General features: G+C 39.0%; 2 protein-coding genes across 4 annotated transcripts; both read left to right on the top strand.

Moving 5' to 3' along the window:
• Positions 1–985: 985 nt before the first annotated feature.
• cysltr2a (cysteinyl leukotriene receptor 2a) lies at positions 986–3,897 on the top strand. The gene is made up of 2 exons (XM_017719870.2): positions 986–1,140; positions 1,595–3,897. Exon 2 carries the CDS (start codon positions 1,602–1,604, stop codon positions 2,604–2,606), a length of 1,005 nt encoding a protein of 334 aa, XP_017575359.2. The 5' UTR covers positions 986–1,140; positions 1,595–1,601; the 3' UTR covers positions 2,607–3,897.
• A 96-nt stretch (positions 3,898–3,993) lies between these two features.
• dub (duboraya) lies at positions 3,994–26,899 on the top strand. 3 transcript variants are annotated; one of them, XM_017719867.2, is made up of 7 exons: positions 3,994–4,091; positions 19,560–19,643; positions 21,075–21,152; positions 21,494–21,565; positions 21,706–21,903; positions 24,330–24,905; positions 26,145–26,899. In XM_017719867.2, exons 1-7 carry the CDS (start codon positions 4,086–4,088, stop codon positions 26,166–26,168), a joined length of 1,038 nt encoding a protein of 345 aa, XP_017575356.1. In that variant the 5' UTR covers positions 3,994–4,085; the 3' UTR covers positions 26,169–26,899. The 3 variants fall into 3 exon arrangements, with proteins under 3 accessions (XP_017575356.1, XP_017575357.1, XP_017575358.1); XM_017719868.2 differs by having other exon boundaries at positions 4,000–4,091; positions 19,563–19,643; XM_017719869.2 differs by lacking the exon at positions 19,560–19,643 and having other exon boundaries at positions 4,000–4,091.
• Positions 26,900–27,831: the final 932 nt, after the last annotated feature.

Raw genomic sequence — 27,831 nt, 5'->3', positions numbered from 1 at the left:
TTTACATTTTTACATTTTTTACATTCTTGTTAAAACTCTGTCTTTTCTGGAATTCTGTGAAGCTGCTTTGTGACAACTTCCGTTGTAAAAAGCGCTATACAAATAAATTTGATTTGACTTGATTTGATCCACATCCTGTAGCTGGGTTGCTCAGTAATTTCTTGTGCGCCATGAGGCAAGTTTTGCTATTTGCTATCATATGCTATCAAGTGAAACTATTTAAAATTTCCCAAATGCTGATTTCATCTTTACACAGAACTTGACACAGCTGTTCATATGAGCTTAGTAATGCTTTAATGAAACAGCCCTAATCACTGTGATGAAACATTTAGTCAAAAAAGAATATGGGCAACCTGCTGATAAAAAATTTCACAAAGTAGTCAGTCAACACTAGGTGAAGTCCTTTTAGGATGGGTCATTTCTGTGGTGCAGGTGTATCTAAAGTGTTTTTTACATTTGAATACCTGGCTGTATTATCGTTCAGAGCATATGTAAACTAAATAACTTATTCATGCAAAGCCAGTAGAAGACTATAGCCTCTGAAGTTTATTCATTCAAATCTAGTTCACTGTATGCGTGCATCCCCTTGCTGAAGTCTTGTAGGTATTATTAGGACACCTTTTAGTGTGTCACAGCAATTTAAAATCATCTGGGTCAAAAAACTGTTGAGTCAGTGGTTGATTTCTCTGAGACTGTAGGAGTATGTCTGGTATCTGATGTCATCACGAATTGAGATCTTCAAAGTCTGTGACAGGAAATGGAAGACAAAGACTAAAAATACCTAGAATAATACTTAAAGTATGAACTATTTTCGAGTTCTCAAACCAGCTTGCAAGGTTGATAGATGTAATCTTTAAAGAGATGAGACAGAGTTGCTTTCGTGACCTGCCGAACTCCCTCACCTGAACTCCCTCCCCTGTAGGACGTTCCCTTATATGCCGTCTTCCCAGGTATAACCACTGGCACTGACGGGGGAAATGCATGCCCTGACAAAGGTGTTTCTCTCCAGCCCGCCCTCCCTTCTTAAACTTGTCTACCCAACACAATTCTTATCTCTTTTTGAGATGCGGCTCAAGAAGTCTACACTTCCTTATACCTGTCTGGATACTCTACCACACTGCTGAGCTGGAGAAAAAAAAGGTAATTACAATTGATTATATCTATTTTTATCTTCAATTGTCACTTATAGTGGTACCTGAAATCAGATGTTTACTTCTGTTTAGTGTGAGATACAGTGCCATGCTGAATATCAGTGTCTATGTTTACTACCTTATCCAGCAACAACACGTTGATTTACTGTTATATGTGTCGCAGCATGTTTAAGCAGAACCTAGGTGTCAGCTTAGAAATAATTATGTACAACTAACACTAGAAACCAAACTCTTCTGTGACAGTTTGGCAGGAGTTTGCTTTCACCCTTACTTGATTTTAATTTTAAAGATTATTAATTAAAGCTTATTCCTTGAAATCAAGGCTTTATATACTGTTTTATACTCTTTTACTCTACTTTTTCGTCATGTTGCCTTTTTAATGATCTTTTCCTGTCTTTGCTTTTCCCCAATGCTCTGCTTTGATCTTGACCTGTGATCCCAAGTGGTGACATGAATTCGTCATGTAACTGCAGCATTGACGACTTCAAACGCTCTGTGTTTCCCACCGTCTACCTGATGATTTTCATCCTGGGCATTGCAGGCCATACGGTCTCGATCTACGTCTTCTTCAGGGTGTGGAAGAAGAAGAGGAGCCTGACCTCGATCAACCTGTTCATGGTGAACCTGCTGGTGTCTGACCTGATGCAGGTATGCTCTTTGCCCTTCAGAGCATTCTACTTCCTGTCCAACTCCCACTGGCCTTTTGGCAGCGTGGCCTGCCGCCTCATATTCTACGTCTTCTACCTGAACATGTATAGCTCCATCTACTTCTTGGTGGCTCTCAACATCATGCGCTACCTGGCTCTGGTGCATCCGTACCGCTTCTTGCGCCTGCAGAACTGCTGCAGTGGACCCTTGGTTTGCTGTCTCATCTGGCTGTTTGTGGCGCTGGCCTCCAGTCCTCTACTGTTAGCGTCGACCAAAACAGGGGCAGAAAAATGCCTCGAGCTAACAAGTGGAAACGCAACAGCCATCAAGACCTTAATCATCATCAATGACACTACTCTGGCAGTGGGCTTTGTCCTGCCACTGGCAATCATCCTGTGGTGCTCCGTATTTGTGGTCTATAGACTGCTGATGCCTAGTCCAGCGCAGCGCACAGTCCGGACTTCTAGGAAGAAGGCCTGTGCTCTAGTCATCATCAGCCTAGGATTTTACCTCATCTGCTTTCTGCCTTACCATATACTGCGGACGCTCTTCTTACATGCAGAGTTGGATGTGGCAAACAACAAAGAGTGTGAAAATTCCTGTCAATTCATCCAGTGGATCCGTAAAGCTGCTGTGGTGTCCCTTTGTTTGGGCACAGCCAACAGCTGCCTGGACCCCATCCTTTTCTTCTTTGTGGGGGAGAATTTCAGAACTTTCTTTGCCAAGATGCTGGGCAGAAAGAAAGCAGACACTGATAACAGTAGGAGAAGCCAGCAGAGGGCAGAGTTGCAGGTCCTGAGTTCCTGAGATGATGCACTTGGTATATCTAACATGGGACAAGTACAAAATGATTTTGTAACAGGAAACAAAACGGTGGTTATTTTGTATTCAAAGGTCCCAAAAACTTCCCCCAGTGCACAGGAGACATGAGCAAAGTGAGACTTCCTGTGCATGACAGCTGCATCTCTCAGATCTCCAAAGCTAATATCATTGGTCGTGTTATTTTCTACAAAAGTAGTCCTCGAACCGGTCCTCAGGGACCCCCCAGACGGTCCATATTTTTGCTTTATCCCTAAGCGCTGCAGTTTGAAAATCACTGTTCTATGCACACAGTTGTCATAACTTCATGAGCGTGCAAAAATACTTTTGAACATCTTACTGTAATCTAAACTGTAACTTGTGAAGGATTATTGATGACAAAAGCAGTGTTGATGTATATAAGGGATAACCAACAATGGATCTTAAAACTCAGGTGTTGGAATTCAGCTGGACATCCGTCCTGATTGTATCTTTTTTTTTTTAAGGAAAAAAAAGGTGAAAATTTTGTAAGGAAATAATGTGACTGACAACTAATCTCAGGATCAGTAAGCCAAAGTGAAATTAGATAGGCAAGACTGTAATAGCACCACATGCACTGCAACCCGCACAACGGCCTGTAGATTCCTGGCATGAAGTGCAATAAATGTGTGTGGACTTGCTCCGACAACGATGCCCTGTTGTGATACAGGAGAAACCTGACTGAAAGAGGGAGATGCTGTTGCTCGCGCTACCACAAAAACAATGGCAAATAGCATGTCTCCTCCCCCAGAACATAATCAGACAGACTGTGTCAAAATGCAGCTTCCTCTTTCATTTCATCCATAAATGGAAGTGTTGACACATCACAGTAAACCTCAAACCGCTGTCTTCATTCTCAAGCCCCTCCCTTTTGTCAGCACCGTAATCCATATGCTCACCATTGCTGTCCACTATCCACTTGCTTTATAGTTAATAGTATAGAAGCGGCCGGGATCTCGTTAGTCTTCGTGGTCCTATCAGCCGTTACTGTATTTGTGACCTCGTGGTCACCAACAAATAAACGCACGCAGCGCTTCTCGAATTGATTATAACACAAAACACAAGGCAGTTGTAAAAATGTGATATAACGTCTAGCCCTAGTGTTGGAAGTGCTAAAAGAGCCCGTGCTAAATATAACTTGCTCATCAACAAGGGCTGGCGAGTTTTTCCCGCCTGTTTTCCGACACGCCCCGCCTCTTACGTTAGCATAGGCTGCATAGGCTACACGGCTCTGCATGGCTCTGCTGCTAGCCAACCTTAGCGCCGAAGGGCTGCTCATGCTACCCAATCGTATCTCACGAAAGGAGTTACTACGAGCCAATCCTAGCGCAGGGGCGGGGCTTGTCGGAATACGGGTGGGGAAACAAACCAGTGCTTGAGAGGAGCGCTTGTGTAAAGTAGACCTGCTGGAGAGTTCAGTAGAACTCTCAAAAGACGGTGGAGGGGAAGATGGAGGTAAGCAGCAACAAATCGACATGGTTTAATCTTTGTTGACCTTTATCCTTTGACCAAATGATTTCATTTTGCCACCTTGCAGTATAGGCTGTGGTTGTGCAGTAGTAACCTCGCACTGTTATGATTAGGCATCAGCTGCTCTTAAAAGTACCTTTGACTTTATGGACAAGAATTTAGTTTGTTTACTAAAATCCATAGAGAATAAGCACATGCAACTGAATCCTTAAGATAAAAATATTATTTTTGTTTTTGTTGTTGTTGTTTTTCCAATATATATATTTGCAATGACCATTGAGTTGGCATTGAGTTGATTTAAAATAGTGTATGCATATATTGCAATAACCACAGTTTTAAACCATAGTATTTGACATAGAATAGAATGAAAGTTTTTTTTCTGTTATACTATAAACATAGCACCATGTGTCTTCTTTTGAACTAATGTGCCTATTTACAGTCGCGTGTGCTGACCTGTACAACAAAGTCATTTTAAAAGGTCTGAGGGAAGTGGAAATACAGGCCGCTCTGATGGACCCCCAACATGGCCGTGACAGATTTCTTTAACACCTGTCACACTTTATGCATCTCTTACATCTTCCTCGAGCTAATATCAGCACGAGAGGCTTTTTACAGGCCTTCTTTGCTTTGTTAGGCCTGTTTGTTATGCAGTGCTGTGTCAATATGTCAAAGTCTGGTAGAGGAGCAGCAACACTTGACTCCACTAACATGCCTCTTAAGTTAGAGGAAAGTATGGCTGGAATTGCAGCATTGCTAACTGTCACAGGAAGTGGTGTAACCTCATCCGTGCAACAGATTAAAATGGCGGCCTCATATGATGCACTTCTGAAAGTGTGTCTGAGTGTATGCCATGGAAAATGTGTAAAATAACGTTAGGTGTATATGTGTGAGCCCCTCTATTGAGTGGATGTCACTAAAATGCAAATATCAGCCACGCTACAAAAAAACAGAGAGAAAAAGGTGCTTTTCCTAGGGCACCAGTGTGAGGTGGTAAACAGTTTTTTGGCTTGACCTCAATAGTTCTGCCCGTTAGTATCTTCATTCATTGCTGGTTCTGATCACCTAGTAAAGCTGAAGATGCAATGAGGTGCATTTTTCTTTACATGACGTTTATCGCGGTATTCATATGCCACAAATTAAAGGGCCATTGATTGCATTGTTTACAATTGAAGCAAACTTTCATGATGCAAGGTTTCATAAGAAGGCTTTAAATTGTGCGCAGTTTTGTTGTCCTGACACTTCTATGACTTTAAGAGCTCTAGAGAGGTAGTGTGACCTTGATGCTGCAAGACAATAGTACTAGTTTTGTTACTGCTTTACTTTTGTTGTATGTGTAACCAATGTGTGCAGAATGATGAACATAACTGTGAATTACAGCAAATAATAACTCAAATCAACATCTAAAGAGACACTCTTAAAAATCATGTATCTTTAAAGATTCTTTAGTTAAGAAAATTGTACTATATAGAACCACTAACAATTAAAGAACCCTTTCCATGATTAGAGAATGTGTTGGAGAATGTGTTGTAAATAGTTCTCCCTAGAACCTTTTTGAAAATGGTTTTATATAGCATCAAAAAGGGTTCTGCTATTGTTACGATGTCAGGCTTGTCACAATAGAAGAACCATTTTGGTGCTATATGGAACCCATCTCAAAAAGATTCTACATAGAACCACCTACAGCACATTCTCCATAAATTTGAAGAACCCTTTCATGATGAGTGTTTATGGTTCTATATCATTTGAAACCATCTTCTTCACTAAAGAACCCTAGACAAACCACCATTTTAAGGTGGGAACATTTTGGTGTCTTTATAACATTTATATTGTGTGTATGTACATGTGATTCCTTACTTTTGAATGCTAGTATGTATGTATAGATGTAGAACAATAGTGTATACAAACACATTACATTTCAAAACGCGGTGTTTGAAAAGAATGATAGCTGACATGTAATACACATTGTAAAAAAACATTTTGAACAAAACACATTTTGTTCTGTAATAAAAGTTTATATCAATCAAGAAGCACTGATATTTCCTGAATATATACAGCCCAACAATGTATACAATCAAAATATGAATATTCAAGAGGCGTTTAATGTGCTTTAAAACAAAACATTTATCATAAAGTGTGCAAAACCATCATTCATTTATTTTGTATAATTGTTCAGGGAAAATAGCAGAAAACATACAGTATTTAACAGAAAATTACACAAAAACCTCAACAACCAAAGATAATATACATTTTTTAATATTTATCCTTTATTACAATGTCCATTATTTTTGGGGAACTTTCAGTTTTTAAAGAAATCTGCAGGAATATTTTTCCACACCTCCAAAGTTCATACTTAGAAATTGGTTGCATTTTCTGCTTCTCACAATCCAAAGAACCCCAAACACATTCAGTGATGTTGAGGCATATACACTCACCAGCCACTTTATTAGGTACAATTTGTTCAAATGTTCAATTGCTTGTTAACACAAATAGCTAATCAGCCAATCAAATGGCCGCATCTCAATGCATTTAGGCATGTAGAGGTGGTCAAGACAGCTTGCTGAAGTGCAGACCGAGCATCAGAATGGGGAAGAAAGGTGATTTAAGTGACTTTGAACGTGGCATGGTTGTTGGTGCCAGACGGGCTGGTCTGAGTATTTCAGAAACTGCTGATCTACTGGGATTTTCATGCACAACCACCTGTAGGGTTTACAGAGAATGGTCCAAAAAAGAGAAAATGTCCAGTGAGCGGTCAGTTGTGTGGACAAAAATGCCTTGTTCATGTGAGAGGTCAGAGGAGAATGGGCAGACTGGTTTGAGATGACAGAAAGGCAGCAGTAACTCAAATAAATAAACCAAATCTCTGAGGAACGTTTCCAACACCTTGTTGAAAGTATGCCACAAAGAATTAAGGCAGTTCTGAAGGCAAAAGTGGGTGCAATTAGCAACCTAATAAAGTGGCCAGTGAGTGTGTATTGCATACAAGCATGAAATAAAATCCAATATAACATGCATGACAGCATACATGCAATATATATATATATATATAAACAACCCCAATTCCAATGTTGTGTTAAATAAAAACAGAATATGATGATTTGCAAATCCTTTTCAACCTATATTCAATTGAATACACTACAAAGGCAAGATATTTAATGCTAATAAACTTTATTGTTTTTTGCAAATATTCACTCATTTTGAATTTGATGCCTGCAACACGTCCCAAAGAAGTTGGGACAGAGGCGTGTTTACCTCTATGTTACTTCACCTTTCCTTTTAACAACACTCAATAAGCGTTTGGGAACGCTAATTGTTGAAGCTTTGTAGGTGGAATTCTTTCCCATTCTTGCTTGATGTACAACTTCAGTTGCTCAACAGTCCGGGGTCTCCGTTGTCGTATTTTGTGCTTCATAATGCGCCACACATTTTCAATGGGAGACAGGTCTGGACTGCAGGCAGGCCAGTCTAGTACCTGCACTCTTTTACTATGAAGCCACGCTGTTGTAACACGTGCAGAATGTGGCTTGGCATCGTCTTGCTGAAATAAGCAGGAACCGCCTGAGGGATTGAAGGTCAGAGGCATTCAGTGTTAGTTTTCTGCCTTGCTGCTTACTTGCAGAGATTTCTCCAGATTCTCTGAATCTTTTGATGATATTATGGACTGTAGATGATGAAATCCCTGAATTCCTTGCAATTGCACGTTGAGAAACGTTCTTAAACTGTTGGGCTATTTGCTCTCGCAGTTGTTCACAAAGTGGTGAACCTCGCCCCATCCTTGCTTGTGAATGACTAAGCCTTTCAGGGATGCTCCCTTTATACCCAATCATGACACTCACCTGTTTCCAATCAACCTGTTCACCTGTGGAATGTTCCAAACAGGTGTTTTTTGAGCATTCCTCAACATTCCCAGTCTTTTGTTGCCCCGTCCCAATTTCCCATTACAAATCATTGTATTCTGTTTTTATTTATGTTCTACACAGCGTCCCAACTTCATTGAAATTGGGGATATATACATAGTACAAATGTGTATATATATATATATATATATATATATATATATATATACACACATACACACTATATTTCTGTACAGTAGATCAATATACTACAAACTAATGCAACAGATACCAGCTGAATGACTTCCATTGTGTCTCCACCTGCTTACAGAGTTCCCTGATGCACTCTACAGTTAATTGCCTTTACCATGCCAAGTGTGAATAATCTGATTTTGAGCACGCTTATTTGTGAACTAGTTTGTGGCTTCATAAGTGGTTCTGCTATTGTCATCAGCATCAGCTGTTTGTTGCTTGTAAGTACCACAGGAGAATTGTGGGTAGCACTCACCTTCATTACACATTCTGGAGGGATAAATTGGGATATATTTCAGATCGCCCATTTTAAATACATAGAAATAAAATAAAAAAAACATTGTTAGTCAGCAAAAATGACCAATTTCCAGTAAAAATGGATCCTTGAAATGTGACAAGTATTTATGGGGTTGTGAATTTTATCACTGATCATCTCTGAAAGCTGGTTCAGAGTGATGATGCAAGAGGGCCAGTTTCTGAAGAAGCCTTTGCAGAAGCTTCTTAGATATTTATGACACTAAACTACTGTATAAAGTCTTGAAATCTCACAGTCATGTGGCAAAGATGTCAATTTCCTCTGAACCCCCTAAAAACTAAACCCTCACACTTCAGCTCCTCACTCTTGTAACAGTGTTATATATATATTGCTTTATAGTTAATAGCAATTTGATAGATAGTTGTTACTGAATAATAAGCCTTAAAAAGCCCTTGTACTGCTTGTTTTGTATTTCATTTTTCTGATGTTCACATATGATATTTGTCAGGTTTTATGTACCAAAAAGAGTCAAAATTAATTTTTATATAACCATTTTTTAAATATAACCTTCACTTGAATCAAAATTTAACAGGCTTTTTTGTGACTGTACTTTTAAGACTGATGTATGAAAATGAGCGCTGCTCTGATTGGCTGCCCCGTTTGCACTTCATTCAAAAAGCTGTCTGGACTGTAAAAGCTCTGTTTAATTTCTAAATAGGTGGAGCTAAATTGCTTTAGGCTGAAAAGTATGTAAATATGACATCACAAATAACATTTAATTCAAAACAGGCTAATTTTGCAGCTTAATTTCCATACAAGGACTGTATGGTCTAGAGAGGGAATGGTATGATTACTTTAACACTTTAATACTGTTTACATACTACATCAAACTATTTCTTTTTTAAAAAGCAAGAAAACCTTTTTTTCCATAATAAAAACTGTAGATTTTTAATCAGGAAACTAGGCTCAGTTTCAAAGGAGTTCATTTTAGTTAATTTAAGCATCATCACCAGGACATGCAGTCAAACACTTTGACCCAATAATTATGTGTTCCTACAGCTAATCACAGCGTGAGCTGATGTCTGGTGGCCTGTTGTGATCTTCAGGCTCGGTGCTTTGAGGGGTGTGTGTGTCCTTCCCTGGCTGTGTGAGTTCATTATCTCCTGAATGTCAGTTATGTGGAAACTCTGGCAGAGCAGAGTTATTATCAGTCCCACCTCAGCAGCTGTCCCAGGACCAGGCCGCAGTGCTTGGCAGGCCACAGTCACACAGAACACAAAGATGAAAGAACGGAGAAAAGAATGTGGACACAGCTAATTACAGCAAATCCCGCTCTGTCAAAGTAAAGGACTCCAAACACCATGACTAGGGGCAAACTGAAAAAGTCATATACTTCTGACATCGTTAAATTACAGATTTGAAAAATCCTCATTTGGGCATCTGTTCCTTAAAATGGCATTTCAGTTCACCCTCATAGGAAAACAGCCCAATAAAGAGTTTCAAGTCTGCTTAGATCTTTTATTGGGTCTATAGGAGGGTATTTTGCATTAACAGTCAGATACTACCCTTCATTTATTTCATTTGCAGCCAAAATGGAAATTAAGTGCAAGTTATTCTTAAGTTATTTCTTTTTTGAAAATGTCTGAAAGAATGTATAGTTGTCACAAAGCCTTTACTGAGAACAGGACATTATAAAATCTTTTAAAAATTGAACCAACTGCTGCTGGTGTTCTCAGAACAATTTACTGACCACCATGAAGTCCCGACTTGTGTATTTACTTGTGAAATTGCTAATTGCAAAAAACAGAAAATGCAACCAACTTCTAAGACTGAACTTTGGAGGTTTGGAAAAATATCCCCGCAAATTGTTTTGAAAAACTAAGACGTTTCCCAAAAAAGAAAGCTGTACTAGACAAAGAGTGGACACAATAAATACTGAAAAATAAGGAATTTTATATTGTTCAAGTTACTGTCCAACTGTAATTTCATCATGACGAGGAATTAAAAACTAGTAGTTAATGTCCAAATTGACTGGAAATAAAATGAGAGGTGACTTTTGCCCAGTACTGTACCTCAGTAGGTTAATTAAGTGTGGATTTAGTGCAAAAAAAGGTTTAGAGGTTTTACAGTCAAATGTGATCCATTGCAGATGCTGTGGAGATACCTGTCATAAAATCACATTTAAAATACCTGGATTAACTAAATAACTAAGATTAACACTCACCCTAACCCTAACCTTGACCTCAACTCAAAACCTCACCTTAAACCTGCTTCTAATCCTAGCCCTAACCCTAACACTACTGACTTTCACCAGATAGTTTGTTAAGAATGTAAGACTGTAGACTGTAAGACCAAACACTGTGATGATTCATGTGCAATGTATAGCCCATCTATAGTTACAGATGCTTTAGAGGACATAAATGAGCAAAACATTTGTTTTCCTGTAAACAGTAACAAGGTTTGTGGCCACTAATGATGTGTATGTGTGGTACTGGATGACTTAGATGTTAAATAATGCTATTGCATAAAAACAACAAGAGTTCATTATCATGGCATGAGTCTCTTGTTGTTGCTTTTTTTGGCCATGTGTAGACGTTAAAGTGAATAAGGGTGGAGAGCCTTCTCATACCAGTCCAGCCCATTTGGGAAGTTGCTTCATACTGAGCAACACAGCTGCACTAGGAATTTACGCAATTTAAGTAAGCACTGTTACACAGCCGTTTGAGATGCTGTGTTAACCACATTTCATTTGAGGAGCACATGTTGGTCATTTCACTGCAGACATTGGGGTTCGGCACACTTTGCAGGCAACTGGATGATAATACCAAAGATAAGATGCTATTAGTGGAACCTAGTGACACTTAGTGACCCTATAATAAGGGCAAACGTGTGCAGAGTTGCATCAAGACTTACAAATGTAAAACATTGAATTTACTTGCGTGTGTCCAAGTTTGTTTTTCAGTTTAGTCAGATTCAGTAATAGTTGTATTAATGTTATATATGTTGCTTCTTTTTTTTCTTTTTTTTTTTTATAAGTCAATTCTATGTATCGCTTTTTTGTGTAGGCCCCCCTCAGCACGCCTGCCTGATGGATGCCAGGCTTAGGCTGAGAGTGAGGCGGGGTCCCTCTTTTTGTCTACTGACTCACACTGCATAGTTTAGGGAAGGCCCCACTTTTCCTGCCCAATATCCACATAATAGTCCAAGCCAAAACATGAGGTCACAGAGCTGAGGCACCTTCAGCAGGGGAAAAGAATGTCAGAAGAGTTTGAGTATGACCTCAGCAACTCGCAATGAGACGCTGCCGACAACCAGATGAGCACCGGCTCCTCAAAGCAGAGGAGAAGCCAAGCACTGTGCCATCCTCAAAGCAGAGGAGAGGCCGAGCACTGTGCCGTCCTCAAAGCAGAGGAGAGGCCAAGCACTGTGCCATCCTCAAAGCAGAGGAGAGGCCGAGCACTGTGCCAACCTCAAAGCAGAGGAGAGGCCCGAGCACTGTGCCATCCTCAAAGCAGAAGAGAGGCCGATCACTGTGCCAACCTCAAAGCAGAGGAGAGGCCGAGCACTGTGCCAACCTCAAAGCAGAGGAGAAGCCGAGCACTGTGCCGTCCTCAAAGCAGAGGAGAAGCCGAGCACTGTGCCGTCCTCAAAGCAGAGGAGAGGCCAAGCACTGTGCCATCCTCAAAGCAGAAGAGAGGCCGAGCACTGTGCCATCTTCAAAGCAGAGGAGAAGCCGAGCACTGTGCTATCCTCAAAGCAGAGGAGAAGCCGAGCACTGTGCTATCCTCAAAGCAGAGGAGAGGCCGAGCACTGTGCCAACCTCAAAGCAGAGGAGAAGCCGAGCACTGTGCCGTCCTCAAAGCAGAGGAGAAGCCGAGCACTGTGCCGTCCTCAAAGCAGAGGAGAGGCCAAGCACTGTGCCATCCTCAAAGCAGAAGAGAGGCCGAGCACTGTGCCATCCTCAAAGCAGAGGAGAAGCCGAGCACTGTGCCGTCCTCAAAGCAGAGGAGAGGCCAAGCACTGTGCCATCCTCAAAGCAGAAGAGAGGCCGAGCACTGTGCCATCCTCAAAGCAGAGGAGAGGCCAAGCACTGTGCCATCCTCAAAGCAGAAGAGAGGCCGAGCACTGTGCCATCCTCAAAGCAGAGGAGAAGCCGAGCACTGTGCCATCCTCAAAGCAGAGGAGAAGCCGAGCACTGTGCCGTCCTCAAAGCAGAGGAGAGGCCAAGCACTGTGCCATCCTCAAAGCAGAAGAGAGGCCGAGCACTGTTCCATCCTCAAAGCAGAAGAGAGGCCGAGCACTGTTCCATCCTCAAAGCAGAGGAGAAGCCGAGCACTGTGCCATCCTCAAAGCAGAAGAGAGGCCGAGCACTGTGTTATCCTCAAAGCAGAGGAGAGGCCGAGCACTGTGCCATCCTCAAAGCAGAAGAGAGGCCGAGCACTGTTCCATCCTCAAAGCAGAGGAGAAGCCGAGCACTGTGCCATCCTCAAAGCAGAAGAGAGGCCGAGCACTGTTCCATCCTCAAAGCAGAAGAGAGGCCGAGCACTGTTCCATCCTCAAAGCAGAAGAGAGGCCGAGCACTGTGCCATCCTCAAAGCAGAAGAGAGGCCGAGCACTGTTCCATCCTCAAAGCAGAAGAGAGGCCGAGCACTGTGCCATCCTCAAAGCAGAAGAGAGGCCGAGCACTGTTCCATCCAAGCTGTTTAGTGCATCTCTAGTAAAAAACAGAGCATATTTCAGTGCAAACTGAATCATGTGCTTCTTTTCTCTCATACAGCTGTTCTTCATGTCTGCCTGACAAAGCGTTGCTTTGTGAGAGGCTAATATAATTCTGCTGCTTTCTTCCCAGGTCATGGGAGGGGTCTGAGACAGTGACTGAGGCCCCATATTTTAACCCCCTTAATAGTCAATAGTAATAGTTGGTCCAGACTTCTTTTACTCACTTCTATAACTTAAAGTGACCATATGGACGACAAATTTTCCATGTTTTTAAGGAAAATACTCCTCAGCCGATAAAGTCAATATATGGAAAGAGCAAAAGATCAGTTTCGTAGGACATTGCAGAAACATCTCATTATTTTTGTGATGTCACATCTATCTACATCTATCAAATCACAGCAATTTAGCCTATTCCTGTTGATGTTTTAAGGACTGTGTCAATTCAAACTGCTTCATGAATGAGACACTATGCAGGGCAGCCAGTTAGAACCAAGCTCATTTACACATATCAGTCTTAAAAGCACACTAACGAAAACAGCCTGAGTAATAAGGAGTTTGATGATGGTCAGGTAAAAATAAAATGGCTGTTTTTGTTACATATAACCAAACAAATGTTGTATGTGGATTTTAGGGGAAAAAGTCAAATAAATGAAAAATGTAGGACATGGGCCCTTTAATTAAACAATTTTGCATTTGTTTTCATGTAGTTACTGAATAATAAGGGGTTAAAGGCCTGTAGTCTCTTTCTCTCTGCCTCTCCCTCTCCCTCTCTGTCTGTATCTGCATGCGTAATCCACACTCATGACCGGTTCTGTTAAATATGGTTATATTCTTTATCACTTCAGTATGAAACACAGCAGAGAGAGGAGGGCCCATGCTGAGTTGATTATGTATGCTGGTTGCTCTCTGCTTGTTGCCTAGTATTGAAACAACGTGTTGTGGAGTAAATAGACTCCTTTTTCAGTTCCTCTCTCTCTCTCTCTGTGCTGTGGAGGCATTAGGGTGCACGTGGTTTCCTCGTTTGGCTAATGTTGTAAAAGTGTTAAGACCCTCACTGAAGTGTGCCACAGACTGATGCAATTTCAGGTGGTGTGTGTTAAATTAAACCATACAGAAAACCATCTCCAAAATGCCCACACTCACACACAACTCAGCACTGGGTCTCAGGGGAAAAGACACACACCCCGAACACGCATGAAGCTCACTGCAGTGCTAGCCAGACAGCTGTTCTGTATGACTCTCTCTAGCACAGTGAGCAACATGCAGGGCCACATCATTAAAGGGACTTTTGCAGTGTTCACTGTTTTGAAATACAGGTTTAATGAAGCTTCATGGACTTTTGGCTTTGTGAATTATGAATTATGACACTTTTCACAGTCTCAATAGTTCTAAGTACCGAATACACTAAAAAGTATATAGTATAGAATGACTTTCATACTCTGAATACTGAACAATTTTACATTTCTTTCACTTTTTTCTCTAGAAGACCAAATTAAAAACGATCATTTCTATTACAGATTTTCTTATTTTAAGATTAAAATTCTGGGTCTTGTACAAGGCTAACTAATGAAAATCTTACATTAAATGCACTTATAACACAGCAAAAATAAGTGATGAAGAAATGGTAAAAACTTGTAAAAAATGTGAACTTTGAAAAAATTCATTGAAAAAATATTAAATATCCATCATTGGGACTTTAAAGTACATGTAGTTTCAGAAACACTCAAACATTATTTCAAAACATGCCCTTCACTTCCTGCTCCATACAGTCCATATGTAGAAACTAAGCTGCAAAAACAGCACTGTTGAAAAAAAAACCACACACTTGCATATCGTTGCTGTCCAATGAAAAACATGTATCTCCTTTTTTTGTGTGTTAATTGTGTGTTTGTAGTTAAGAGTCTTCCAGCTTGGACTGCTTTTTAAATGATGTGCAATACAATACTACCAATTAGAACAGAGGATATTTGCATGTATCAGTCTGAAAGGCATATTCCAGATGTTTATTTAAGGAATTAAGGTTGGAGAAATGTCAAATAAGTCATTAAGTGGACTTAATAAAATGATATGGTATGATATATATGTGGTATGATGTGATGATATAAATGTGACCTAGAGTGCATGTGGAGAACATGGCTTGAGAGTGAATATTACTTTTTAGGAGGAAATCTAGGTAGATGGTACCAGCTGCTGTTAGAAACAGACAGTTTACATACATACATAGGCTTGAGCTGATGGAAACGTTTCTGTTTATAATTGGTACTAGATATTTATCAGGGAAGGGAAGATTCTCTAGGTCCATTTTTACCGGCCTGTAGCATAAAATGAGTCTATTTGTGAGCAAAAGTATTAGTGCCATTTTTAGGGAACTGCAGAAGTTGTCCTTAGGCAGGAACATGTACAGACTACAGTTTGGCTCACCAACACCACAAAAAACCACAAAAAAAATGTCAAGCCAAACAGGTTGTGTCTGTTGTAATGTGCATGCATTAGGCCAAGTCAGAGTACTGTAGTAAGACTTAGGTTTGGCCTCATTCAGTAATCAGTATGTTGAGAAAGTGCTGGCAGGACTGGGTCAGATATATATGTACAGTATTTTAAATAGAATAACCTTTACCCACTTGGTTAGACTGCAAATTGGGTGGTCAGCTCAGTATCAACAGTATCTAATGGTTATGCAATAAGATGGAACACTCACATAAGAGGAAGTTTGCTGCAAAAACGTTTATCTCTGCAAAGGCAATCTAATATTTTTCATTATAAGATTAAACATCTTTTTGTTTATGGATCTTTCTACAGAAATGGTTGTCAGAGTTAAAAATCCCATTTTGGACTTTAAACTGACTTGGACTTTAGATTAAATTCCTTTTGCTTTATGTGACCCTGTACCTTAATTGTATGTATTCTATTAATAGACGATCATAACACTACAGAAACATTTTAACAATTGTTTTGGTTGTGACAATTTAAGCTAATTTTGAACATGACTCAAAAACAATAGCCATGACATGACTAGCAAACAGCTTTGAACAGTTGCACACACAGAACTTCATTATTTTTTTCATTGAAACACAAAAAGGTTTACTTAATGACAGAAAAATCTGTTGTAGTACTGACAATTCTTAATGTTACACACATTAATGTTACACACATACGGTTTTTTAGACTTTGGGACACATTTTCTTCAAAATAGCAGGACCTAACTGCTCACATGTGATCATGACACACAGAGATGAAGTAATATAATAATAAATAACAATATCTTTATTTATAGAGTATTTTTCATACTGGTGGCCACTGAAAGTGCTTAATGTCACTTCCTTCTCTAAAATGCAGGGTGTGTGGCTAAAATAATCCTCTGCCCACAGACTAACACTCTTTGTGTTTTAGTATTGACTTGAAAAGTAGGACAGCTTTTTTATTTAAAAATTACATTTATGATACCTCTAAATCACATGTTGGAATTTAAAGGTTAGAGTTTGGGACAGACAAACCTTTTTTCTGACGTTATTTGTACATCCTTCATCCATCTGCCAGTGCAATATGATCATTTCAATTGATATGATCGCTTTATGTAAATAGAATTTGTGCAGAAATAGATTGAATATTCTTCAATAATGAATAATGTGATAAATGATGATAGTATTATTATAATTCGATCAATGTTTGTGAATATGAGAAATGTTAGATACATTACCTACACTAAAGTCACTTATCATAGATATAATTTTATACAGTGTATATTTAACTACTGACTGCACGGGTGTGCTGAAGTACATGAGTGACTAACAGAGACAGACTGCAAGAGCAGCAGATAGGGAAAGATTGAGACAGAGGGAGTAAGGCCTAAGTGAGGTCAGTGCACTCTGGGAATCAGGCGTCTGTGAGAAAAAGGCATCAAGGGGAGGATTGGGTCACACTGATCTTGAGTCATTGGTCTGCCTTCCTTGACCTCTTGCTAACGCCCTATACGCCCTATTCTAGCCAAAGGCTGCACTGCCATTTACAGCAAGGCTTCAGCTGCTGATTGACAGTAACTGATACTGTGAAGTGAACAGAGGCCTACAGAAAAGTGTTGCCTCACTCCTGACTTCTGTAGCATGTTCAACAAGGTCTGGTTTCCAGCCAGTGCTGATGATAATGCTAATGGCCAGACATAGGAGGCCAATGGAAGCAGGAGACTCAGACTTGGTTGATAAGAGAACGCTTGGGAGTCTGAAGTCAACAGCAGATGGACAGAAACCATGCCGTTCCCACAGAGGTGTCTCTCTCTCTTTCTCTTTCTGCCGTTCTGAATCATGTTTTCTCTGCACTTGAACGAAGAGCAGCAGCTTACCATGGTTTCCTGTTGTGGAAAATAAGATGTGGCTTAGCCTCCTCTGTGAACGATGGTTATCAGCACAACAGAAGGCTTCAGTCTCTCCTCTGACAGCACATGACGTACAGTACAAAAGTCAGAGAACACCCTTCATTTATTTCATTTCCAGGCAAAATTTAAGTGTAGGTTATTCATTTGTCGGAGAAAGTATGTCAGAGAAAATATATAACATCATTTTCTTCAGTATTTAGTGTGTCCATTCTTTTTAGGAGATTGCAGGGAAAGTTCAGTATTAAAAGTTTATTGTATTTTCCAAATAATCTGAAACACATTCAGTGATACTGAGGTCTGGACTTGTTCTGAGAACACCAGCAGCTCAGTTGCATGATTTGCCAATTTACATTCTTTTTTGTCTATTTTCTTCTCTCTGTAAAGGCTTCTTGACAGCAACACATCCTTTCAGACTCATAGTGTCAAGTTGTCCTCCCTCAGATGGACAAAAGCACCTGAGGATTTTTCAGATCTAAAACAGAATTGAAAATAGGTTGATTTTCTCCTCACTCTCAAAAATGAAAGATTTAAGTCCTGTTGGTCTGATGGTTACAGTTTTGGTGGTCTACCAGGATGTTGAGTCCCATTTTCTCTTAATAATTTTTCATTTATTGTCCTTTGACTTTCCGTCTTCTTGTAAAAATAGATTATATCTAATGTAATAATATCTAATGACTTACACTTATAGGCCCTTTTGAGTGGAAATTAAATAACAGAATTCTTACTGAACACATAAACAGGGACTGTCAGAACACCTCAAAGGTGTTTGTGAACTATCTCTCTTTCCATAAGAATAATGAGTAGACAAGTGCTACTGAGAATAACGAGTAGACAGGTGATAATGATACTAATGCACTTTTTTGCATCTCAGAACAAGTTCACAGTATCCATGTAGAAAAATCAGCAAGTATGAGGTTAAAATGCAACAAAGATTAATTTGCAACAAAGATTAATTTTACACAGCCAAATCAGACATGATCATTATTGTGAAGCTACATATTTACACTCTTTGCCTTCAAACACTGACTGAAGACCAGTCTCTTCATAAAGCACCTAAATGAACACTTAATTAACATTTGTTGAAATGTCTTGTGTTTTAGTGTTTGAAATGCCTTATCTCTGCATTGTGTATCTTTCTATGTTGGTGTCAGCACTGAGTCTTGTTTCCTAGCTCAAGGGTATTTTTGTTCTAGCTGTGCATTCTCTGCATGGACAACCAGTCACTGTGGAGTCTTAATGTGTCTGTTAAATGACGTAAATGTAAACATAGTTAGGAGTCTTGCCATATATATTTATATATATATATATATATATATATATATTTATAGTGGGACAGACACTGGTGCAAATTTAGGGGGAGAACTAGCCAGGGAGGGGGTTTAAAAACTGTAATTGAACCCACAATAGACTGTTCTTTAGCTGTGCCCAGTAATGACAAAAAAAAACACTGCCCTGGAAACATTGACTTTTAAGCTATGATCGTTTGTTGAGTTATGCCAATTATTAATAGTCATTCCTTTGTGTTCTTGTCATCATGTATACTTTATTTTTAGATTATAAAGCATGATATTTCAATATGATTAGTATAATGGTAAGCATATTTTGTTTATACAGTTTTACATTTAAATTGCTGTATGTAGGCTTTAGCCTTCTGATGTTGGTCACTCCCATGTCTTGTGTCCCGTCATAATTCCAATCTGGCATGTGTGGGACTGCTGTGTTATCCAGTTTCATAAAGGAAATGCCACTCACTGAACTGAGTAAATGTGTGTCAATGCATGAACGCACATTGACAGCAAGTTATTTGCTGTAATTATCAGCTTTATTTCCTCTTCCAATAATATTCAATAATAATTTACATTTTACTATTTATAGACACTACATACTGTATTGGTCAGCAATTTGTTTTACACCCCAAAGTTTCTCCAGGTGACTCCACAAAGGTGGTTTAACTTTTTCCATTCTTTTTTGTTATCTGCTTGGATCCTCATTTACTCATGCTCTTCTACATTGGTGTATTTCAGAAGGAGTCCACGGTAAAACGTTCTGTGGCTGAACTGGCTGGAAAGTTTGCTTGTCAAAACCCAGTTCCTACAGGACCTGACGGGGTGAGGTTTCTCAGAGTGGGAAGAGTAATCTCTCCGTTCCTCTGTATTCCTACTGCCTCTCTTGCTTCTTCACCTTGTGCTCTGCTTACATGATCTCTGTCCCTCAATCAACCTAATGGAAATGGAAAGTAATTCCTATAAAAAAGGCAAAGGTCTTTTGAATCAGCGGATGTAACATCAGTTCTGTTCTGACTTGATGGCAGTAGCTGAGTAGGATAGAGTGAATTTATTTAATAAAACTTGAGACCATCACTTCGCTGGAAGCATTTAATTCACTGGAAATGTATACGAATTACCTAGGGGTATCATGGCTTGTTTGTTAGGAAAGAGATACCACCACCTTGCCATTGTTGTAGATTGTGGCTTAGCATGGTGCCAACGCCATCTTGTTCTCCTTTTAAGACATGCCAAGAATTTAACCAGATGTAAGTACAGCCAGTAAAAAGGTTTGGCAAAGGGTAGCTCTATATCAAGCCACAATCCTGAGTGGATATTAATAAAAGTGACTGTTACATAATGTTGAAAGGTGATATCCTGCGACTGTGTCAGGAGATGGCATGTTGTTTGGCCCATTTGTAAGCTTCACTTTCCCTTTCTCCCAACAGCACAGCTTTCCCCTACCTTCTGTTGCTGTAATGGCTTCATTCATGAATTTCTTTGCGTTTATTTCTCTGCGTTTATCAGTCCAAACTGTCGGATTGTTTCTTCTTTCTACTTTTCTTACCCAGTGTCCAGCGGATACCCGCATGTTATCACTCTTTCTTTGTCTTTCAGTCTGTTATGCACATTTGCTTCCACTATCCTTCCAGTTGTGTTCAACCCATTCTTTATCTTAAAAGTAGCTGGTTACACCAGAATCTATACTTGTCATTATAAAGGGCCCATATCAAGGAAAACTAAATTGCGCATACTTCTTTAATGGAAGATTTTGCTGATGTATGTAGACACTGTGAAAAGTTCATATTTAGAAACTAAGGTACCAGGTGTGAATTAACTGTTTTTGTGATGTCACATTTACATATATCCACCTATTCAGCCTACAGCAGCTTAGCTCTGCACATTCACACTTCAGTTACAAAGAGTGTTTCTGCCTGAACTGCATTTTGAATAAAGGCCCAATACAGGCCAACCTATCAGAACAAAGCTCATTTGCATCTGTGAGTCTTAAAGGCACAGTAACAAAAACAGTCCATTTAAAAGATATGGCTTTGGAAAAGGGTAATATATAAACGAATTATGACTCTGGTTCATAAAAACAAAAATAAATTGAAATGCAAAAATAATATGGGATATGGGCCTTTTAATATGAATGAATTTAAACCTATGTTCAGTCTGTACTTTTCTTAACTTTTCTTGATTTTTCCAAGCTAAGAGAGCCAGATGTTATCTGATGCATTACTGTATAACCATAGCTTTTTTCTTGTCTTTCAGAACAAGCCTGTGCGGAGAAGACCTCCACGCACGCTGGAACTACCTGCCAGTAACAATGCAGTCCAGGGCCAGGACGGGGTGAGACTTACTGAGAAAAATAAGGGGAAAAGCTAGGGGGAAAATGCCCTCTTGTCAGGGCACGTCTACTTGTTTTGCTAAGACATTTATGAACAGTAAAAGTGAGCATGTTCTAATCTGTAGCTCCATGTAGGAATCAGGATTACTTACTTTGCTTAACTACTGTATGTAATATGTATTAGTGCTTCACTGAAGTTAAGAAGTAATAGAAGTTGTGCACTAGATAGTTCTGCACTGACTATGCTGTTCAAGGGCTACTTAGAAAGAGTCATACTTCACTTGAAATGTGAAATGAAACACTGAATTTCAAATTTGCATAAGAGATTTGTTCTTTTTTAAAGCAAAAGAAAGGAGACGTTACTTCTCTTCCTCCAAGAAGGCAAAGAAACTCTGCTCTCATTGAGAAACTACAGGTGGGTTTGGTTTTTGTAAACATCTACAGACTTTCTCCAAACTCACCAGCATGCGTTTAGCTATGTTGCCCTCTCCTGGGCAGATATGTGTATCGCTCTTGCAACATCTCAGATGTAGTTTTCCGGCGTGTATTTCACAGGCAAACCTTGTTCTGTCTCCCACGGGCCTGCTGCCTTCACCATTAAGCCCTGGAGCTACGAAACCTCCACCCGTCTCTCTCTCATCAAACTCACCCTGCAGTCCAGCCAGTCCAACTGCAGCACCCACAGCCAGTCAGGAGGCCCCAGCCGGCTTTGAAAAACCTGCAGAAGGAAATGTTCTACTAAGCATTAACAAGGTGAAAATCCTCTATAAGCTATATGACTATATGTAAAGCTATATGACTGCTTTTCATTTTGATCCAATACCAAATGATACTAAAGTCGATAAAAACTCTTCTTGTCCACAAAAGAAAACTTTTGTTATTTTCTTGTATTCACTACAGTTGCATGCAGAAGTTTGGGCACCGCTGGTCAAATGACGTTTTGTTGATTTTCTAAGTGAAACTAAGTTAATACGTCCTCTGTAGAAAATACACTTCTGCATGTGTTAATGCACAATTACTGTTTATTTGCAGAATTGAACATATGGGGGAAAAATGTGTCCTGTGCAAAATTTTGTGTTCATTTTTAGTCTAGTATGTTAATCTCAGCAAATAAATAGAATTTTGTGTGTTAAAATGTGCAGAAAAAATACTGTAGAGGACATGTTAACTTATTTTCACAGAATATCAATAGAACATGCACAAAAGTTGGGATGCTGTGCAAAATGTAAATAAAAACAAAATGCAATGATGTTCAAATCATTTAAACCCTCTATTTAATTGAAAATAGTACAAAGACAACATATCAAATGTTGAAACCGATAAATGTTATTGTTTTTTGAAAAATATTTGCCCATCTTGAATTTGATGCCAATAATACTTTCCAAAAAAGTTGGGATGGGGCATGGGGCATCGATTGGTAAAGTTGCGTAATGCTAAAAAAAAAATTAAAAACACGTGGTGGTTGATTGGCAACAGGTCAGCAACATGATTGGGTATAAAAAGAGCTTCTCAGAGAGTCTTTCAGAAGTAAAGATGTAGAGGGGTTCACCACTCTGTGAAAGACTGCGCAGACAAATAGTGCAACAATTCAAGAATAATGTTTCTCAACATAAAATAGCAAAGAACTTTTGATTTTCATCATCTACTGGACATAATAATGTTAAAAGATTCAGAGTATATGAAGAAATCTCTGTATGTAAGGAACAAGGCCAAAAACCAGCATTTGCTGGCAGTGATCTTTGGGCCCTGAGGCAGCACTGCATTAAAAACAGACATGATTCTGTAGAGGAAATCACTGCATGGGCTCAGAAACACTTCTGAAAACCACTGTCTGTGAAAACAGTTTGTCGCTGCTGCTTCTGCAAATGCAAATTAAAACTGTAAAAATGCAAAGAAGAACCCATGTTTAAAATGCTCATTTAAAATGGACTGAGGCCAAAACATCTTCTGCATGTATCACAACAGCATTGCTCCATAGTAAAAAAGTCCAGGTGCTAAAATGACCTGCTTACAGTCGAGACCTGTCACCACTGAAAATATTTGCTGCATTATGAAATGGAAAAAAAATACGACAAAGGAGACCCTAAACTGTTGAGCAGCTGAAATTCTATATCAAACAAGAGTGGGAAAACATTTCACTTTCAAGCTACCACAATTGGTCTCCTCAGTTCCCAAAGGCTTACAGTGTTTTGTTAAAAGAAGAGTAGATGAATCACAGTGGTAAACATGCCCCCATCCCAACTTTTTTGAAATGTGTTGTTGGCATCAAGTTCAAAAGGGGCATATATTTTTCAATGGTTTTTGAATAAAGTTACTCACTTTCAACATTTGATATGTTGTCTTTATACTGTTTTCCTTACCAAATGCAGCTTACATATTTTGCAAATCATTGCATCCAATTTTTATTTACATTCTGCACAAGGTCCCTACATTTTTGCAAATGAGGTTGTAATTTGAATTTGATTTGAGGACTGTAGTGAGGAAGGGAGAATAAAGTCATTTTATAACACTCAGTATCAACATTTGATAATTGATCCTCATATATAAAAGGAAACACCAAGATTGCATGCTTTTATACTCTGGTATTGATCCACCTGAAGATACCTCTTAATTTTCAGGGGCCCACCAAGTCCAACTCAGTAATAACTTAGTGATAACTTAGTTATAACTTAGTAATAACTTAATAACAATGTACCCAAATTATAACTAAAGGTGCCAAAAGGGTTCTTTGGCGTAAAGAAAAAATATATTTTTGGTGCTTTAAAATGCATTTCAGTGGATGGTACAAATGATTGTTTTAGAAAGTTACGTGCACAAGTCCACATAACAAAGGTTCTATGCAAATGAAAGGTTTTAGGAACCTTTAAAAACCTTTAAAGGTTCATCACACCCATAAATCTCTTTAAGGAACCAAGAGTACTTCCCCTATGGCATCGTTCAAAGGACGCCTTGTGATTCCTTTTTTTAAAGGGGTAGTGTACATAATATATAAGTTTTGTAACAATAACAAGTAATTTATAGTAGTTTCTGCAGAATTAATCTTAGGCTTAATAGCTGAATAGTATGCCTGCAGTTGAAGTGTTTATTGCATTGTTATTGGTAGTGTACAACAGGAATTATTATGCTTTACTTCATTATGTGTGTTAATTTGAAAGTGTTGCTCTAAATTTCACTCCCAGGGCAGAGCTAGACATTCTATCAAACGTCGGCCACCATCTCGCCGCCACAGGAAGTCTAGTTCAGACGATGTTGGTGCTGAAGATGAAAAGACTTCCTCGCCTGTCTCTGAGTCTGCTGCTCCAGGAGGTAAGGAGGAAGATGTGTTCAAGAAGCAAGACATGGAGGAAAAGGAAGACAGCAGTGCTGACTCAGGGTCTTCCACTACTGAGAAACAGAAAGAGCAAAACCAAAGTGCCTCGCCAGATTCAGAACAGCTGCTCACAGCAGAGGAAGAAAAGGAGAACAAACCATGTGAGGAGGCCCCTGTGTCTTCAGAGAAGGAGGTGAAAGTAGAAGAGGGGAAGGTAGGAGAGGAGGAGAAGGTTGAAGAGGAGAAGAAGGCAGAAAATGAGGAGAGGAAGCCTGATGAGCCCCAGTTAGCCAATAGCACCTCAGAGACCATAAAGCATGTAAAACCTAATGAAGAGCCAGCCACAGAGCCAGCCACAGAGCCACCGCAGACTGAGCCAGACAGAGCGACAGAGGACAAGGAAGAACAGGAGAAGAAAGAGGAGGATGTAGGGAGCCAGACAGAGGTGAGTATTACATTTTTGATGGTGGGGTTGATAGTTTGTCAGTTTGCAGTTAAATGGGAATTACATTAACAGCATTTGGCAGACGCTCTTATCCAGAGCGACTCGCAATTTGATCATTTTACACAGGTAGGCCAAGGTAGTGTTAGGAGTCTTGCCCAAGGACTCATTGGTATAGTGTAGGGGGCTGCCCTGGTGGGGGATTGAACCCCAGTATAAAACGTAGAAGGCAGAGATGTTACCCACTACACTACAGAGTAGGAATCGCATCGATTTTTAAAATTTCCACAAAATTCAGTGGTTGATAAGTAAACATATGTAAAGTCATTCAGAGTAGGTTGATATGAAATGGTTTGTTGTAGAAAAACTTATGAACTGGACAAAATGGCCAGCCAACCTACATGTCATTGACATTGATGATGGTGCTGATGAAGTTTTCCATTGTACTATTTTGCCTTACACTGCTCTGCATGTTCCCCTCCACCAGTAATGCATTTAAAAAATACATCAGTCCAAAAGCTTTTCACTCACCTACGAAATGTCTCAGGTATCATGTAATATATTTGTAACCATTAGTAAAATAACATTCAGTGAGGGAACTTTTAGTGGCATTAAATGCTTCATACATCTGGTTCCTATCACCACTTTAGTGAACAATTCAGTAAGTTTCTCTAGAAGGAAGCATTTCACAGCAAACCACTCTGAATGACTTTGTTTACATCTTAAGAGTTTAATTATACAGAAATTATGAGAAGTGAAAAGAAGATTGTTACTGTTGATTGTGAATAGATATGTCAAAGGAATTAACCTTAAAAATACATAAAATTCTGATTAAAATGTACTTGGCATTTTGCATGATGATAATGCAGATTTTAAATTCTCCTAATCCTCTTTCTTACAGTCAGAAGAAGAGCATTAAAGGCACATGCATTTGTGTCATGTATTTATTTTTTAGAATTGTCTAATGAAGTCTTCTTGAACTATTTTTTAAAAGCTATGCATGATTTATTACTGACCAGTTAAGTCCATTTTTATTGATTTGTTTGTAATAAAAACTCTGGCTGCTTCATTAATTGCCAAAATGATCAGGACATAAATCAACTACTAATATAATCAATAGTGACAACCCTAACTGTGATGCAAGTAGACCCAGTGAGTTAGCCTGCTACATCTAATGTAAAGACTGCACTGTTCTTTGGACCTACATTTCTTGTTCATCAGAATATTTGTCTGTTGTTACAGGAGTGTAAAGGCTCCGAGCAATGAAATGCTTGGGAATTCTCCACAAAGGACAGCTCACTAAATCCTAACTGCTTGGGCAAACCATTGAGGTGAAGGGGAGGCCTGGAAATTAATAATGTGAACAAAATGGTTTGAAACTTCCCTTCAACAAAGCTTTAGCAGCAGTTCTCCGCTTTTTGTTAAATTCTCCTGTTGGATGTACAAGTTAACCATGAAGTGAAAAGAAAAGAAGAAAAACCTTTCTTCTTGTACAAATGTGTTAATATTTTGGTACTATGTTTTGTGCTGGTGGTACAAAGTCTGATACAGCATTGTACATGTGATTAGGTTAGATTTGATATTTGCTTTTTGTATATACCTTGCACTAACATTAATGTGTAATAAAGGATTAATGTTTGCTGACTCATTTTTTAAAACAGAAACAGCAAACTTTTGTTTAAAAAACTAAACAGAGCATAAAAAAATACTCTGTATTGACCGGGCAGGGGACGTGTCCACACCAAGCATAGATGAGCAGTAGTACAGCAAGTATAGGATACTGGACTTGTCAAATGTCATTATTAAGACATTTGAGCACTCAGCCGAGGGGCATATCTACATATATAATTTTCTTACTTTTTTATTATTGTGTGTAATATCCCCAAGTCTCATCAGTTTGACTGAATTCACAATTTAGTATCTTTTGTGTCTATCAATGTTCTCTCACTACAAAACCCAGCATACATTTCACAAATAAATCATACAACCACTGTGAATCCTCCTCTGGCAATAAAGAAATCCACTGATGTACTGTACCACTGAGGTACAGGCTAATAAATACAAATGTATCTCTGCCTTTCCAGCAGTAATGTTAGCCAAGTGTCTATCTAAATCTTAGTGATTGATTTATATTAAGTTTCAGAGTTTAATGACATCCCTGGTGTGACTCAAATAAGTGTCACTGCCATTTCAGTATTCCAGAGAGTTAGCCTTAAACTACTACTACTACTAGAAATTTTATGACCTGAATAGATAATAGAAAGGAGTCATTTTGCTTTGAAATGAAGGGCACTTACTCTTTCAAAAATCACAAAAAAACCTTGTCAAATGAAAAAAGACCCACTAAAAAGACCAACTTCAATATGAAATGATTTCTGTATTTAAAAAAAACACAACTAGTGGCATATTTTAATTAAGCATTCTAATTATACCTTTTCTATTCAGGTTATTACAAGTTTTACGAGTGTTCCCATTATATTATCTGCATTTTGTGTATCTTACCTGTGTAAAAATAACATTGAGTGTATAACACAAATAGACCATTTAAACACGTGTACATGCAAGTGCGCAGCAGAACTGAAGACATTTGAAAGATGGTCTGAATTTATATTAGAGGCTTTTTACAATGGACAAGTGGACTACAGTCTATGACAGTAACCCTAGAGACCTCTATAATTTCTGATATGAGGTAGGTGTAACTAATAAATTGCCAGCTCTGTGTATATATTTTCAGTATGGTCATGCTAAACAGTAACTGCTACTTTAATGATATGTGAATATTTGCACATTTAGATGTGAAGTGCATTGTGAAAGCTGTGGAGTTGCGCTAGTCTGCAAAAAACACTGAAAAATATCTAAAGGGGAAAAGTAGGGGAAAGGGGACAGTTGTAAAAGCCATGAAGACATTCCACACAAGACAAAACTGCCT

This window comes from Pygocentrus nattereri, chromosome 16 (genome assembly GCF_015220715.1).
Source record: "Pygocentrus nattereri isolate fPygNat1 chromosome 16, fPygNat1.pri, whole genome shotgun sequence".
NCBI classification, from domain to species: domain Eukaryota; kingdom Metazoa; phylum Chordata; class Actinopteri; order Characiformes; family Serrasalmidae; genus Pygocentrus; species Pygocentrus nattereri.
Note: the sequence above shows the minus strand (reverse complement) of the source record. Positions and strands in the feature narration are given on the sequence as shown.